Below are 17533 nucleotides of genomic sequence, written 5' to 3'. Positions count from 1 at the left end.
ATAATCTGTGGCTTATCTGTAAATGAAACAGCCTTTCATCCAGCAGCAGCACACTGGCTGAGGATGGAGGAGGGAATGCTGTGCTAAGGCACACCTGGGCTGTTTTCATTCTTCCAGGCTGAACTGGTAACAAATGTTTGAAATGCCTTCACTACAGTTTGCATTGCTCTAAGTATCAATTATGCACAGAAGCCCCATGAACATCTACTCCAGAACCACTTTTGACTGTTGGGAAGAAAAGGGATTGGAGCTACTATAACCAGTAACCAGTTCATGGTAAGAAAAGTTAAGACTGAAGTAGTTCTCAGAACTAACAGGTACATCAGCAAAACATTTGGTTTCCTTCCTTCTTTTGTTTAATGGAAACAGCAATCAGTTGCAAGGTAGAGAACACAGAGCTAAGTTCCTGGAGGCTATTTGCTCTGCTTGAGGCTGTGTTTTCACAACTCAACATTACTGTTCTAATAATTGCAGATCCACAGCCAGTTTTTTTGCCACCAAGCCATAGTAAAACTGATGTGCTAGAGCACATGCTCCCTGACACAGGTTATATTCAAGCAGAGGGGTAATCACACCTCAGAACATTACATTCAAGACTTAAAACTGTCCACTCTGCAGAGCAGCTGTACAAGTACCTAAATCATCAAAACCACAGCAGCTGACAGGTCACTTAATACTACAAGGCAATGAGTAAAGCAGCCCTGTGTAGGTCAATTACCCCTACAATCTAATAATGCAATCTACATATACAACCTTTTCTACCAGCTTTAGATGCTGTTCCTATTCATTTTCTGGGTTTTTGTTTGTTATTTGTTGTTTGCTTTTTGCAGTGGATGGAGGGGTTTTTGGGTTTGTTTTGGGGTTTTTTTGTTTGGTTGGTTTTTTATTTTGTTTTGATTTGCATAACCAAATAGATCAAAAGACTTTTCAACTTACTGTTCATGGAAGTCCAGCATTGGTGGCTCAAACCGGAGAGGTCGGCAATTTCCCCGATACAGGGATACACTGCAAGAAAAATTGAAATGCTGTAAAAGATATTATTAAATGACATTTTTGCTCCCTTCCCATCTCAAATAGCCCTCTCTTTGCAAAATTCTAATAAAGCAATTAATTCAAAAGAAGAAACAAACAAAAACTTGTCCAGTCAAAATATCGCAATTTTACAACATGATTATGCAGTGTCTCCAAGAAAGATTATGTAAGAGTACATATCTTGAAAATGGACATAATTGAAATGTAAACCTCTCCTTTATATAATGATGGCTGAGTGAAACAACACACTAAAAAGGTTTACATCATCTTTCATAGCAATGTCCAAACATTGCAATGAAAGATGTTTTGGATATTGTCCAATGTGTAACAGTAATTTACATACACATCCTGAGTTTCTCCAGCTACTTCTACCCTAGTACATAAACAATCTTGAATGTACTTGAAGTTACTGAGGCCATATGTGAGAAAACACCCAATACAGTTCAAAACTTGCAATATCCAGAAGACAATGACTCTGCTCTGGAAATATTCCTTAGCTTTGCTTCCACTGACCTCGCCCTGGATATTCTTTAGGAGAATTCTAGTAGATGAAGGCCAAAACTTAAACAGCACTCAAACAATCCAGAAGTGAAGTCAACAGCATACCTGGAAGCATTCTCTACTACTGCTTATTTTATCAGTATAGTTATATAGAGCACAATAGTTAACCCACAACAAAAAATAGAAGTAAAATATACAAAGTGGTTTCATTGACCTAACCAATTTTTTATTATTCAGAACAATGTGACTGTGACCACAGTTAGGCATCTCTGTAACTGTAATTGAGCTGAGTAAAACCCTATTCATACAAAAACCAAAACAAGGAGACAACAAAATTAAAAAAAAAAAGGGGGAAGACTAAAGAATAATATGAAGATCAATGGCTCCTGAATGGCAAGACCAACAGCTCCTTTTTTTTTTAAAAGCATTTTTCTGTTATTAAAATAGCCTTATTGGTTTAGATCCTTGTTTTCTGACTTTGTATCAATCCTAGATATCCAAAGACAGAGCTGCAGCCACTTGTCCTGGGTAAGGAAAGCTACTTCACAAACCCAGTTCTACCCAGAACTATGCAGCTCTGCCCCAGCATGGAGGAGCAGCCAGGAAATGGGGCACACACATGTGGCTTGTCTTATGAAAGCTGGGGCCTTGAGCAAAGATCAATCCAATTCCATCCAGTGCAATTCCAGGAAAGCTAATTATTGATCAAATTCCAATGCCTTACCATACTTCAGAACCACTTCAACAAGGAAGCTATTTACACGAGTAAAAGTTTAAGAATAGGCTAGGAAATCTTAATTGTATCTTTTAATCAAAATCAAATCAAAAGCATTTAAATTAAAATTACATTGTCTCAATGACTCACTTAAACTCAGACTGAATCTTCACACTCCAAGTATAATACACAGCATGCCAATCAATTTCCAGTGCTCTATGTTTGGATGTCAAAGCATGTCCAATGCTACAGAGCCTAGTCACTAAAAACAGCTTTGTCCACATAAAAATAATAAAACACTACCAGGACAGGAGTGGGCTTAGTACATCCAATCAGCCTTAGTATATACTTAAATATGCATGTGTGCACATATGCCATGTGTTTGCAGATGACAGTACAACAGAAGTGAAAATACAAGAAGACACAAATAGGAAAAACTGTATTCAGGTCTACAAAAAAAACAAATAAAATTCTTGCTACTATTAAGTGTGGCTGTGAGACATTATAGTTGTCAAATAAGAGAGCATTTGGGTACACCTTATCAGGCTAAAGTCAAATCTCAAACTGAAGAACAAATACTCAACAGAATGAGGTTTACAGAGACATTGGATGTAGGAGAATACAACTGGAAAACTAGACTAGCAGTTAGGTTTCATAAGGATAAAACAAGTGACTAGTATGTCTTCAGAGTTTACAGTCTAATTTTAAAAACAATTTAGAGGACATTTCTAAATGAAAAAGGTCAAAAGGCTCCTGTACCTCCATTGTCAAGGTAATGCTAAACAGAAACCACTCATCTTAGAGTGATCTTAAAAATAATTCTGTCCATTTCTTCCAAAACTAAAACTTTGAACAGTTAGACAGCACCTCTTTGTGTTGGTAATAATTGGCAGAATAACATATCAATTCCTTTTATGGAAAAGTATTAAAAATATTTACAATGGTGATAATTAATATCGTTATTTCAAATGCATTGAAAACGTTGTCAAGTGTTGTAACTTGGCCTAACTTGAACAATAATTAATTCTTGTCCAGAATTAATTATTTAATTATTACATACTTAATTCTCCACATACACGTAAGAGTTCAGGCAACATTTTCTCAGGACACAGCTATATTATCCTGGAAAGCCAGTTGGCCAACACAGATTTTTAAAATTTGTTACATTTGGTTAAAGTTTGGTAAAGGCAGCAACATCATAATGAATGCCAACTATTATAATAAAAGTAAGAACTGTAATAAGATTCAAACAGGACCCAGCAATATAGGGATCCACAAACTTTGCCTTCTGAAGGGCCCAACATGAGTCAACTTGCAGCAGACAACGAAATGATGATAATGTCTCTGCTCTGCTGGGCACTTGCTCACCGAAGGCTGGATACACCCATGGGTAGGGCAACTTTACAGCATAATGACATGAAGTTAATTACTGCTGTATGCATGCAGAAATATGGCTCCCGGTCCTATACCACAATTTAAACATTTTTCCTTCCCTACGCCTCCAAGCTTTCTAACTTTTAAAGACAAGAAGAACAACATGAAAAAGAAAAGATGCATCTGGAAGAGAGGACTGCAGATAACTGCCAGCAGATGAAGAACTGGCCAGGAATCATATGGACCCATAATTTAAATGTTCTCAACATCTTTTTCCTTCGGCAAGAATTTTGATTTTAAAACTGAGACTTGAGAGTGAGCTACACATAGTCCCCAGCAGGATCATTATCCTCCCTGTTCCATCCACGCTGTATCTGAGTGGATATTTACCTCAACTACTAAGATGCTGCTGCTACCCACATGCAACTCACTGAAGTGCATCTTCATGTCTCAATAGTATTTGTCACACATGCTGTCACAAACATGGTCAAAATAGCAATGCCTGCAAACACTGAAGCTGATATGGGCGTCCATCTGTGCTGAGCCACAATATTCTTCTAGCTTAAGGACATTCTTCAGCAATTCCATAATGCTTTGCTGTTTATCAGAGTATTAGGCACTCAATTGGTAGATAATCAATGCACATCTTTGCATTTGGAGATGAAGAAAAAGCTTGTCACATATAGTATTTAAAGATTTCTGCAAAATTGGGCAGCAACTGTGTCTCTGTATCCTCACTTTACCTTTCTAGCTGTTCTGGGATTTCTGTAGGAGTTCTGTGCTCTGTGGAATCTTATCTGTAGCATCTTTAATTGCTTCTGCAGAAAATTCAAATCTAAGCATACTCCACATGTAATTTTTCCCACATTACTTCAGCAGTTGTTTAAAGGGTTTTAGTTCCTCTCTTGTGCCATAAATTGTAAAGAAATAAAGACAGCAGAATTAAGCTGTGAAACAATTTATTTTCATTATTTTATTTAGCAACAAGAACTCTTAGAAAGCTGCTACTTTATTTCCATTACCACAAAATCAAATAAAAACATCTCTAAAAATAACTCTGTGGACCTTAAAATGACAAATTGGCAAATGCTTCACAGTGGGTACTTTTTGTGCCAGAATCCTCGAAAGAGCCATTGCAGACTTCTTGAGCTAATAATGTTCTGTAAGTAACCTGAGTGCATCCACAACTTGTTAATATTTAAAAATAAGGCTGAGCTGCATATATCAGAAAAGATATTTCAATTTTTAAAACTAGATTTTTTTTAGAAATATGGGTATTAATCACAGGTTCAGTGAGAAAGTGAGCTCCCACAAAACAATTGACCACTTCAGTATCTGGCAGAAGCTGCTGTTAAAAATGCAGATGAATAAAGAGACTTGCAAAAATTTTTTTTATAAACTACCCAGATAGTAGCTGGCTTAGATATGACAATATTAACCTTATATAAGGAAAACACACTCGTAACAGGCAAAGTTCAAAGCCAGCAATTCCCAAGGGGGAGTGTCTGGCGAAAGAACAGGGAGAAGCTTGAATAGATGCACTGTAACCTGACCATGGGCATGACCAAACAAATTGAATTGCTAGCTCATTTCCCTCTTTCCATTTAGTGCTAAAAAGTAGATCAGAGAACTGAATAAACTGCCTAAATAGGGAAAAAATATTGGCAAGCTATACCAAGAAGAAGAAATAATCTCTAATAAGGACAAGGGAAGACAAGTCATCTAGAGAAGTTATGTATTGTTTCTAGCAACGCCATTGAAAAAATCACCAAGAAAAAGACAAAGGAAAGATTCATGCAAAACAAGTAACAGCAGTGAGAGAGAAAAACAGAAAACAAATTTGGTATTTGCTATGTAACATGGTATCAGAGACCTTGCAATGCAAACCTTCATCATTGTGACTGAACTTCAAATAGGCTAGCACACTTAAGTGGAACAGACTATTTATTTTCAGGTATCTAAACCAGTGTTTTAACAGAATACAGTCTGGAACACTGAAATTTTCCAATACAGAAAGCAATCTTCTTAACTGAGAAATTAAAATTTAAAAAATCCTGTAAGCAATCTAGTCCATGGCCTCAATCACAAGAACCACCAAATTCAGTTGTTTTCTGGGAAACAATACTGCACCAAATCTACGGATGCCAATACAGGCACTTTCTTTCTGCCACTGAGATTTCATGATTTAAACAAGATACTATTCCATTTAAAGAATCCCCATAAGGTCTGGCTATATCCAAAACACAGAAATACACTAATCATTGTTCTCTTTTGTTCAAATTCATGTTCTCATACTTACAATCAGACTGACATACTGCAGCACATAACTACAGCTGTTTGCATTCCTGTCCACAGCTGGAGATTTCACAGGTTTTTCAAAACTTGCAAAAAGAAGGCTCTTAAGCCCACAATTAAGCAACTATACACAGTGTAACATAGGAACTCATTCAAAATGCAAAATTCTTTTACTAGATTTCCTGAAAAGGAACAGAAAACAGGTTGTGGAAAAAACATAACTCTATTTACTAAAAATGCACTATGACAGCTTGCTGAATGCTACTGTCCAAGAAACAAGCTTGATTATTACTGTTCAATGCACTCATTCAAAAAAAAAAAATAATATCTGATGATTCTTCAGAGAAAAATTAGACACCAGAGGAAAAAGAGGCCACTTATTTTCCTTGTCAGGTATCATACATGGCAAACTCTTCAGTAATAAATTATGTCTTCAAGACAGGAGAGGACAGCACAGGGCCATGAGTTGTCTAGTCTGGAGAAAAGGAGGCTCAGAGGTGACCTCACTGCTCTCTACAACCACCTGACAGGAGATTGTAGCCATGTAGGGGTCAGACTCCTCCCACGCAATCAGAGACAGAACAGGAGGAAATGGCCTCAAGCAGTGCCGGGGCGACTCAGGTTGGATATTCAGAAAAAAATCATCATGTGGTTAAGTACTGTAACAGCCTCCCTAGGGAAGTGGTGACATCACCATCACAAATTGAGTAGATGAACAACTCTGTGATATGGCTTAGTGGGCATGGTGGCACATGGCTGAAGGTAGGAGTTGGTGATCTTGGAGGTCTCTTCCAACCTTAATGACTTTATGATGGCACAAAGGAATGCAGGGAAGAATCTATCAAATAACATCAAGTTTTTCTCCAAAGAGTACATCAAGAATTTTTGAAGTAGGCAAACTTTCTCCTCAATAAAAGAAAGTACAGAAAAATTACTTTTATAAAAAAATCTACAAGCAGACTTTCAGTTTAATTACACAGAATTACTCTGTGTAATTGTAATCCATTACAAAGTGAATCAAAGAATTCTTCAGTTTTTAATTCCACACGTGAAGCTACCTCCTCAAGAAGGGCCATCAAGACGATCAGAAGGACAAAGCACCTCTCCTACAAAGACAGCTGGGAGAGTTGGGGCTGCTCAGCCTGAAGAAGAGAAGGCTCTGAGGTGACCTTAGAGCACCTTCCAGTACCCAAAACAGGCTATAAGAGAGGTGGAGTGGGACTTTTCACAAGGTCATTTAGTACTAGGATGAGAAAGAAAGGGCTTTAAACTGAAACAGGGAATGTTTAGATGAGAAATTAGGAAGGAATTCTTTATTGATAGGATAGTGAGGGACAGGAACCCAGCTCATGGCAGAGGGATGGAACCACCTTATCTTCAATGTCCCTGCCAATCCAAACTATTCTATGATTGATCTGTTCAATATTAAAAACTATCTCATTTTAGTTTCATTTCCTCTGTATGAGAAAAATAATTGGAAAAAAATAACATGGTTTGTATTTGATCTTTTTTACATTAAAACGTTATTATTCTTATGAAAAGTACCACAAATCTTATTATTAAAGTCCGTATTAAACTTTTAGAAAGATGCTTACCTTTTCTGTTGATATGAACTGAGGCCTAAAGTTGTCTCAGTCTGTAAAAGAAAAAAAAAAATTAAGTTTAAGAAGCCAACAGCATTATACCACCAGCAAGGAAAACACCTCAACTTAACAATCTGGCAACAGCGACAAGTGTGTAAATCAGGGCTTGAAAACAAAAAGGAGAAGCTCTGAACTGGAGCAGAAAATGTAAATCGGCTTTTTCCAATTAGAGAAATTAAGTTTGGCCTTGGACAAGAATTGTAGTAGTAATGCCCACAAACTACAAAACAAGCAGCAACTTAACAACCTAAAAACTGAGAGGAGAAAAAAGTCCAGGAAATTATAACACTGCATGGAGCAAAAGAAAAACCTAGCATAGATAGATGTATGAAACAATCTACAAGGAAAAGCATATAAAACAAGAAATAGCCCGCCAATTACCTCACTGATGTAATTTACCACCTAGAAAACAAAGAAGGCTATAATCTCCATTTAACTAGGAAACACCATCTCCTCCTTCTCTGCTAATGATCTTCTAGCCTCTATTATTCATACCCTTCCTTCCACTCTGCTGGACATTTCAGCTAATTACCTGCAAACAAGGAGGTTAGGTTGTCTAGGGACTCCCAATTAGTTTACTCTTGCCTAAGAAGCACCAACTGGATTAGAAGTCTGTGTATGCAGTGTCCTTCTGATACAGCTAATGTTAAAGCATACCAGACTTGGAAAACTTCTGTCTTCCCACAGGATTTGGAGATCAAACTGAGGATTTTACTTGCCCTCTTAAAGACATTTCATGGCCAACCAGAATACTTATCTCCTGAGAGTGGGGGAAAAAAGCTCACAGGTCTGATGAAGTCCATAGTGCACCTTGACCAGTTCACCTCTAGTACAACAATGTCACTTGTTTGCAAGGGGAATGAAAACTTGTATCTCATTTCAGAACTAAAAATCAACTCCCTTTTGCTGGACACTTCATTGATTTCTATTTCATCTAAAAATTACACTTTGTATCTTTCTTTTTTTCTAAGCTAAAAAGTATTTTTAAAAATAGTTCCTTCAAAATTGTCTTTACTTAAAATATAGGTTCTTTTATTAGAGGAATTTGATTTTGCTATTTGGAGACATTTTTTGGAAATTTTATAATTACTCCTATTAAATCACTGAGTCTACAAACATTAATGTTTTATTTGTGTCAAGGATCAATTCTGGATTGTAAATCTAAGTAGTGTTCCAGATTTAAAATGAAGTTATTTGGTTTACTCACCCTCCAGTTGACATCAAACTAAAGAAAGCTGGAAGTGAATTATTTACCATTGTAAAACAAAGCTAATCTGTTTGTAACTTGAGGATTTATTTACAATTTTGAAAGGCAATACAGAGCATTCTTTAGATTTTTTTTTTTTGTTCACAACCTCTGATATAGGGAGCCAGACTGCCTTGCTGAAGGAAAGGGTTCACATGAAATTACATTTTATAGTACACAATAATCAGTGCAGTTTTTCCTCAGTGAAGAAAAGACTAAAAAACAAGCAAAGTTGCTTTATGCTATGTTAGTGTAATTTGAAAGTCAGCAAGCTTTCCTTTAAATATACCTTCTATGTTAGTACTGTAATTAGGAAACCAGTCCATTTCTTAATCTTCATTTAAACCATTAATTTACTGAATAGAAAAAAAAGCTTACACATCTTTCCATGTTCTCCCAGCTAAGGTATACTACTCATATACTGATAAGCTTTTAGTTCAGCTTCTTAAGTTCTGATGCCACACTCCTTTTTCTATTTCCTGTAAGATACAGGTAAATACTTACTACTCCAAAACAATTTACAACAGGCTATAAGAGAAATTAAATTAAAATGAAGAAGGAAGAAATTTAAAATCAGTTTTAGTTAAGTCATGAATGCTTAAGGCACAAAATGTTTTCTATCTAACACTTTCTAGGAAGTACTGCTAATTAACAAGTTAATTAGCTATGAAATCTAAAGAAATTCAATACAAAAAGGCAGATCTTTTCCTTCCATACCTTATATTTTCCTCAGACTGGAAAGACAAAGGCAAACCTTCCAGTTTCAAACTGACACACATTATTTTCTCAATTCAACCATGAGAACACTCATGGCTTGAGATAAGGATGTATGTGACTTCTGTGACAGCATGTGTCTGGGAAGATTTAGGTTCAATATTAGGAAAAGGTTCTTCACCCAGAGAGTGGTTTAGCACAGAAACAGGCATTTAAGAAGTGTTTGGAAAATGCTCTCAAGCACATGGTGTGAATCTTGGGGATGTCTGTGCAGGGCCAAGAGTTTGACTTGTTGATCCTTGTGGTCCCTTCCAACTCAGAGTATTCTGAAATTATAATTCTGTGATTTCTTTATTTTGGTTTACCTACTAAAGTGTCTTTATCTTATTCCACAAGTTTTCTCACTTTTACACCTCAGATTCCCTTCCCCCATCCCCTCCCATGGGGGAAACAGAGCAAGCAGCTGTGTGAGGCTGAGCTTCCAGCTGTAGTTAAACCACAACAACTGGACTTACTCTGTGAAATTAACAGATATACAAAACTGTATATAAAACCTTGTAACCCTTACCAATGTCCTTTAAAGCACATTAATCACAAAAATTAAATAAAACATTTCTTTCAACAATGAAGGGTTTTTTCTTTCAAAACATAACTAAAGCACATAATTAAGTTACCCGCTGCTACCTGACAGTCAGATGATGGAACTAACAGATTCAGATCCTATGACAAGGCAACTAAAATAGATATTACCAGCACTGTCCCATCCTTGACAACTAGCTTTGGCTCTAATAAGACAGCACGTTCTATTAAGTATTTAATAATTTCATACAGAAAGTTGTTAGTTATATGTACTCTTAAGCATCATAATTGGCTGTCAATACTACTAATATCAGACTCAGTCTAAGATTCCACCCAGGCCAACTTTTAGACAGAGGGCAGTGGAGATCAAATTTAATTCCAGAAAGCAATGGAAATACTCATAACTGAAAAAAGTGCAAGTACTACATTGCCATGGCTGTAGTTAACTGCTGGGAGTTGAATTATCTGACTGCACATCCAAGGTTTTCCCCTAGGTTCTGCATTTACTGATTTGCTATGAAAATATTAAGTCAAATATCTGTAGATCAGGTTTAAAATCATAAATCACTCTGCTAAGATTGGTATTTCTGATATATATTTAAGAGCAAAAATACATCAAAGACTCATGCTTACAAGAAAAAGGCTGGTATTTGCTCTCAGATGTCCATTAAACACAAACAATATTATAAATTCATTTTAATTACACTTCTGTTTTTTTGAGCAGGAGCTGCTTGCTTTTTACTCTGTTTAATTGTTTTTGTGTGTATTTTGTTGTGTGGACTTTGCTGGGGTTTTTAAAGTTCATTTTTTGGATCAGTGTCAATCAAGAGCAAAGAAATAGCATACCAACTTCAGCAACTATAGCATCATGGAACTAAACCAAAAATAAATCTCATGTGGCAGTTTCTATAATTACCTCTCTTTTTATTACACGTCAATCTTTCAAGTCATGCAGTAAACAAAAACATACAACTATGTTCAGTTACAAGTCCTAAAAACTTTTTTTAAAAAAAATTTGATCTCTAGGTGTAATTGTGGACCTATTGTACTGCAGTCTGGCCTGCTATTTTTCCTCTGTGACTGCACAAAACTGTCAGGAACTAAAGCCATGTACCTGATCAATCCACTATTTATTGTATAGGCTTTGCTTGGTTTATCAGGTAAAGAGAAATATAACTATGCTTTTTAAAAAATACAGCTTCATCTTTTCTTCTGAAAGGTACATTCTGAAAGAGCAGAATGAGCAAAATATGATTTATATGAAACATTTATTAAATCTTATCTGTACTGAAGAAGCATTAGAAATAAAAAAAAATATTGACATGTACAGATCAGGAAGTACAATGCATATGTACACTATTAATATTTCAAGACAGATAATAAGATAACTTACAGGAAAAAAACCCTTTCAATTGGATTAATTTCCCAATCCAAATCCCTAACAACAAAACCTAACTTCAGCACAAAAGGAACAGCAGAAATATACAACTGAGCAGGGGAAAAGAGAGAAAGGGAAAAATCACCCCTTTTACCAGTACTGGGCATTTATGATCCTTTCACCCAAAAGGCTGTGTTCAAGACTTGAAGATAGATGATTCTTTTTTAATTTTTTTTTTTAATTTAAAGACAGCAGATAACATTTAGGCTGTTGCTCCTAACAGTATCATGCCTTAATTTAATCTCTTATATAACCCTAGTAGGATTAAACTATAAAACAAGGGATTTCAGTATAAAGATCTTGAGAAAACTTGCACACAGTGTGCTAGAAAATTTGAAGGCAGTCAGCCAACACCATGGTTTCAAGACTTAGGAATAGTTTCCTCACAGGGTTATATTCTCAAGACAGATTTCATGGAGAATCTGTACCTCAAAGTACACTTTAAAGACTCAGTATAATTGTGGAAGACACCAGACAATAATCTTGCATACATGGAGAATCAAAATCCATATCTCACAGCCTGAAGGCCGTCTCGAATTAAATACTCATGGCTGTTAGCCTCAGCCAGAACATAAAACCAAAAAATCCCACTAAACAAACAAACAGTCACAACCACCAAGTTAATTTTAATGTCTCACTATTTGTTATAATAGCTATTCTTCACTTCTTGATAAGAGGTCATATTACCTAGCACTACATTCAGTCATCTAAACATAGGCATCTGCTGCCACTTTAGATAAATGTCCTAGGGCAGCCTGCCTGCTCCCAGACTGACAGCCAGAAGGACACAGTTTCTCCTACACCCTGTGCCACATCTGCCAGGTCCATGTAGATGCCCAGGACATCTCAAATAGCACTGGTTATCTATGTTTAAGCAACTAAACTAGAGCTCAGAAGTCTTCAACAAGGACATTTGGGGCAATGCAAGGAGGCAGATCCTCTTGGGGTTCAAGACCAGGGATTTCCAACACCAAATATATTTCCTTAATATTAACAAAATTCTCAACAATCAAAGTTTTCTATATTCCTACACAAGAGATTAGCCACACCAATTTAAAGACTGTTGCAGTCCTAAAGACTCAGAACATTTTACATCTCACTGTTTCATAGTAAGGCTGATTCCTTCTTGTAGAAGAGGTATGTGCTGCTTGCAACTATATGTTGAGAGACAGCTACAAAAGTGATAAATGGCAGCTTAAATCTTCATTGTTCTTAAATCTTCTTGAGCCCTATATTAATAATTATTATAATTAAAATAAACTTAATTAATGAGTTATATCTCACTTAAGGTAATGAAAAAATGAATGCTGTAATCTGAAAGGTAGCTGAAAGTGGACTGAAGCCATTCTTGCCCTGGTGTTTCATGACACAAACTCACATAAGGAAATAAAACCTCATCACCTGACTGTAGCTGATGCAACACATGCTGTTGACACTGGCTTTAACAACAGTCACTCCTGGGCACCAATTATTTTTAATCTAAAGCCTGGGGATGGCAATTCTTCCAGCACAAGAAGCAGAAGAACTTCAGCTGCTCACAAGCCACAGCAATGAACTAGGATGGCTCTTCCTCCGTTATAAAGTCACACACATGGGAAAGAAAGCTCCAGAGGCCATCTAGTCTGCTGTTGCTGAGTGGAGGTCTCCTAAGTGCAGGTGAGCTTTGGGGTACCATGTTTTGGGGATCTCAAAAGACAGAAATTCGACTTCTTTTAATAAATTGGTCCAGTGTTTGAACATCTTCAAGTTTAAAGGTTTTTTTTTCTTGCATGGGAATCTGTGTCCAAAGCTTCTCATCCTTCCATAGCATACAGGAAAAATCTGGTTCGTGTTAATTCAAAAATCAGTTTTCCTCTTGGTCTTTTCTCCTAATAGCTGAAAAAAATACATCCTAACATGAGAAGCCTGCCTTCCAGGCCCTGACCATCCTGCATTACTCTGCTGGGCCTGCTCCAGTATGTCAGTGCCTTCCTCACACTGGGTAGCCCAGACTGGACACAATACTCAGCTGCAGTCTCACAGGAGGGGGCAAATTCACACCCTTTATCTTCTGGGTCCATGTTTGTTCACAATTCAGAAGGCTGGCAGTTGTCTTTCCTACAACAGCACATGGACAACTTATGTTCAATCTGTTCTCTTCCAGAACCTCCCCATGTCTTTTCTGCAGTGCTGCTGCCACGGCCCAGCTCATCCTGTTGTTCCCTCTCAGGTGCAGGCCTTGCATTTGTCTGAGCTGAAGGTCACGAGGTTCCTGTCAGCCTGCTGAAAGCCCTCTGAACAGCAGCCTTGCCTTCCAGTGTAACAGCTCCCTTGGCCAATTTGGTATCATCTCTAAACTCCCTGAGATACTCTCCATGCCACCAACCAGGCTGCTAAAGACAACACTGAGCAATGCTGTCCTCAGTTCCAAGCTCCATCACAGGTAACAAACTGCCAGCTGAACTCTGTCCTGTAGAATACGCCCATCAAGGTCAATGGTCCAGCCACTTTACTGCACACCTATGAGCTTGTATTCTTAACACTTTGGCTACAGAAATATCAATGGAGATTCCATCAAATCCCTTCAAAAAATGATTTTTATACAATATCAAAATAAATGAATGAATTAATGAATATAAAATATGAAAAAACGGATTTACATACAATATGAAAATGTGAGGTAATTAAAAATACGCTTAGACTTTACTCCCTGAAAACACTATTGCTGATACATCAGAACTGAAAGCTTGCCACTTGTGTTAAGAGAATTCTTTGCTGCACCAGTGAGAATGAAGTACAGATCATGCAGAAAATACTAAACTTCCACCAGTAAGAGAACAACACAGCTGAGCCCTACAAAGGTAATTTGGTTCCATGTCTTCAGAAGCCACTGCAAGTCATATTAAGATCCTGTCTCTTTGTCATATAAGACCATTGTAATTCTCACTATCAGTCTCTGTAACAAGCAGTTTACAGCAATTTATGAACAAATATGTATTAAGTATATATAAGCATGCAGGCTTTCTTTATTCCCAGTATTTCAGCTATTCTGCAAACCAGCAATTATCAGTAAAATAATTTTTAGGAATTTACCTGTAAAAAATGGTTGCAAACACTTATGATTATTGCGGCAGATTCACGGTAAGATAATTTGAAAAGTCTTACCACTTTCCTTTCTCATTTTAGCAATACACTACTTTAAAAATACTACTACATAAACAGAAGTACTTTCCAAACAGTCTGAATTAAAAAAAAAATAATTTTAATCACTCTAAAAAACAGTGGTCTCAACTACACTGTCCGGAAGAATATTAGATACACAAGGCAAAAGCTCTAATGACAAATAGAAGGACCAGGGAAAGTCATTTATTATCTTAAAAAAAAAAAAAAGAAAGCTTTGCTCCAAAAAATAAATTTTCCTTTACCATTCATTTTTCAAAGTAAAGTCCTCAAAAAGTGAGCTAGTATGTTGGCTTAACATGAAAGGACAAATTATTAAAAGCAACAGTTGTAGTTTATTTCAGCTCTCCTAATAGTTGCAGATGACATCACTGTCAGAGACGTGAAGCATCTGTCAGGTCTGGACAAGGGTTCAAATAATCAGGACAACACAGGGAGGGGACAGCCTGACACTGACGTAGTAAAGTTCAGCTGAAGGAGAGCTTAAATGTAAAACTGGGAAGGGAATAACTGATAGCACACTAAAGAAAACAATGTGCTAGGAAAGCACAGTGAAATACAAACTATATGAGCAAACAAAATGCTCTCAAAAACTTACTACTCATTTTGGCATTACTAAAAGAAGCGTTACTAGATAGGGAAAGAACTACTCTGTCCTCTCTCTCAGCACAATGTCTAAATAAATGCTACACTTCCAGTAGTGACAAATAAAAATCCAGTAAATTGAGTGTTGTAAAAAACTTGCATGAAGAAGCTACAGGTAGATTTCAGCACAAAATTATCATGATGAAGAGGTAAAACAACCTAACAAAAAACCCAAGTGCACACATGGCCTTGAGAAAAAAAGCATCAGTAAAACCAGCTTAAGAATGAAACTTACATACTTCTCTACATCTTTTAAGAGTAGAAGAGTCAAGCACCTGCCAGGCATAGCCAATCTACACACAACACCACCTGAAAAATGAATACATGATCTCCCAAGGTCCTTCACAATCAACCAAGTCTATCACTCTGAAGCGACAAACAACTATACAGACATCTGGAAACCACCTGCTATTGAAAAAAACCCCAAAACCTACATTGCATTTACATTAATACTATTCTTACCCTATATTCAGGATCTAAATGAATTATTTTAAGAGTTCAAAAACCTGAGCTCTTAAAGGGACCAATTCATGTGAATAGACAGAAATAATAAATTCCCTTGTTATTTCAATTTAATCCAAAAGCAGAACTAGCATTTTATTTAGATATAAACCTTTAATCTGAACACATATGCTCAAGAATAGAATTATCACTTTTCTCAGAAGGTTGAACTACACAGTATAGCACTTTCTAAACTACAAACTGTAAGTCCACACCCAGAGAGTACAGTCTCTACTTTTGCTAGTTATCCAGTAGCATGAGCTCATGAAATTTCCATTGTCAGTTTATTTTTACCAATGAAATGCTTTCTACTTAAATATTTAAAGATTTATTCTCTTTCAATAAATAGGGGTTTTCAGTCAGACTGGTTAAACCAAACTTTTCAACACATTCATTTTTTACAATGGAATTCCTAAAGTGTGATTGAAAGACATAAGGAGTATTTACCAACAGTACGTATTCCAAATTAGTACCAAAAACCAGTATCAAGAGGGTTCACACTAACTGGAAGGAAGTGGCAGGAATCCCTAAAAATATAATTATTCAAGGCTTGGTATTTGATTTACTTAACTTGTAAAGCAACTTTCTAACAAGAAAAAGCTTGTTTCTGCTCTAAAGATACCAGATTCTTGGGGGAAGTGGAGATAAACCAAGAGTGGAGATGGCTTTGATACCACAATGATTATTAATCACTGTACTGAATTGATTATTTTTATATTAAAAAAGCCCCAAATCATTTGTTTGAAGGTGACATAACATTAGACAATACTGATTTACCACTACATCATAGTATTTGTAATGAACAACAGCCATTTGTGAAAGCTTATGGAAAGGTCAAAAGAGAAACAGTCAGAGACATTGCAGTAGGTTTAAAACTTTAGTAGACTGCTGTTCACAAGACATAAGGCTAGTTTCACAACAGTGTAATTGCCTTTTTTTTTTAATTCCAGGAAGCAGTCACAAGATGTCACCATATTAATATCTACATGAAAATACCCAAATAATTTGTAAGCTAGAGAAAACAATATATGCTATCCTTTGCATTAAAAGGAAGTGGTTTCAGTTATGTAGGTATGTTTGGCTTAAGAGCCACAATCATAACATAAAACATACAAACCACTTATCAGAAGTTTTGTCTCACTTGTTTTCTTTTAAATAAAACATTCAGCAGCATATTAAGTGGCAGCCCAATGCAGAATTGCTTGAATTTGTCCCACCATAATATTTCTACATCTTGCAATGGTTAGTATAATTAACAATTCTTTTACTTTCCCATCTTGATATGACTTATTGAGTGGCTCACAGCAGTACCATTACTTTCTAGTCTAAGAACTAGTGGTTAATATAGTGCTAAAATAAGTAAGATAATTACAGATTTTAATGATTAATTTGAAATAGCTTTAAAAAATAATCCTGGTGATAAAGGAACACTTAAACTACAGATGAGTGAATGCAACTACCCATCATCTATCATCTTTACCTTAAACACTGGGCCAATGATATACGTTGATTTCATTAAACAAAATGTGTTCTAGTAGAGTATGTAAAAGAAAATAAACGGAGTCTTGTGGGTTTTTTCCTTCTATTTGTGGTGATATGTGGTATCTTCAAGCAAGTTAAAGAAATATTCACAGTTGAAAGCTTTAATAATTGAAACTGTAACTACTATATGGAAAACTTCTACCACTCTA

The 17533-nt window shown here is 36.3% G+C and overlaps 1 protein-coding gene across 1 annotated transcript in view; it reads right to left on the bottom strand.

Moving 5' to 3' along the window:
• The window catches only part of TMEM131 (transmembrane protein 131), a 93693-nt gene that overhangs the window by 55577 nt on the left and 20583 nt on the right, over positions 1-17533 (bottom strand). The window contains 2 exon segments of the mRNA XM_054271685.1: positions 937-1005; positions 7513-7553. Coding sequence (XP_054127660.1) covers positions 937-1005; positions 7513-7553 — 110 coding nt within the window.

This window comes from Melozone crissalis, unplaced genomic scaffold (assembly GCF_028551555.1).
Source record: "Melozone crissalis strain CALT ecotype California unplaced genomic scaffold, PUWL_Pcris_2 ptg000013l_1, whole genome shotgun sequence".
In the NCBI taxonomy this organism is placed as follows: Eukaryota; Metazoa; Chordata; class Aves; order Passeriformes; family Passerellidae; genus Melozone; species Melozone crissalis.
This window is presented reverse-complemented; position numbering and strand designations above follow the sequence as displayed.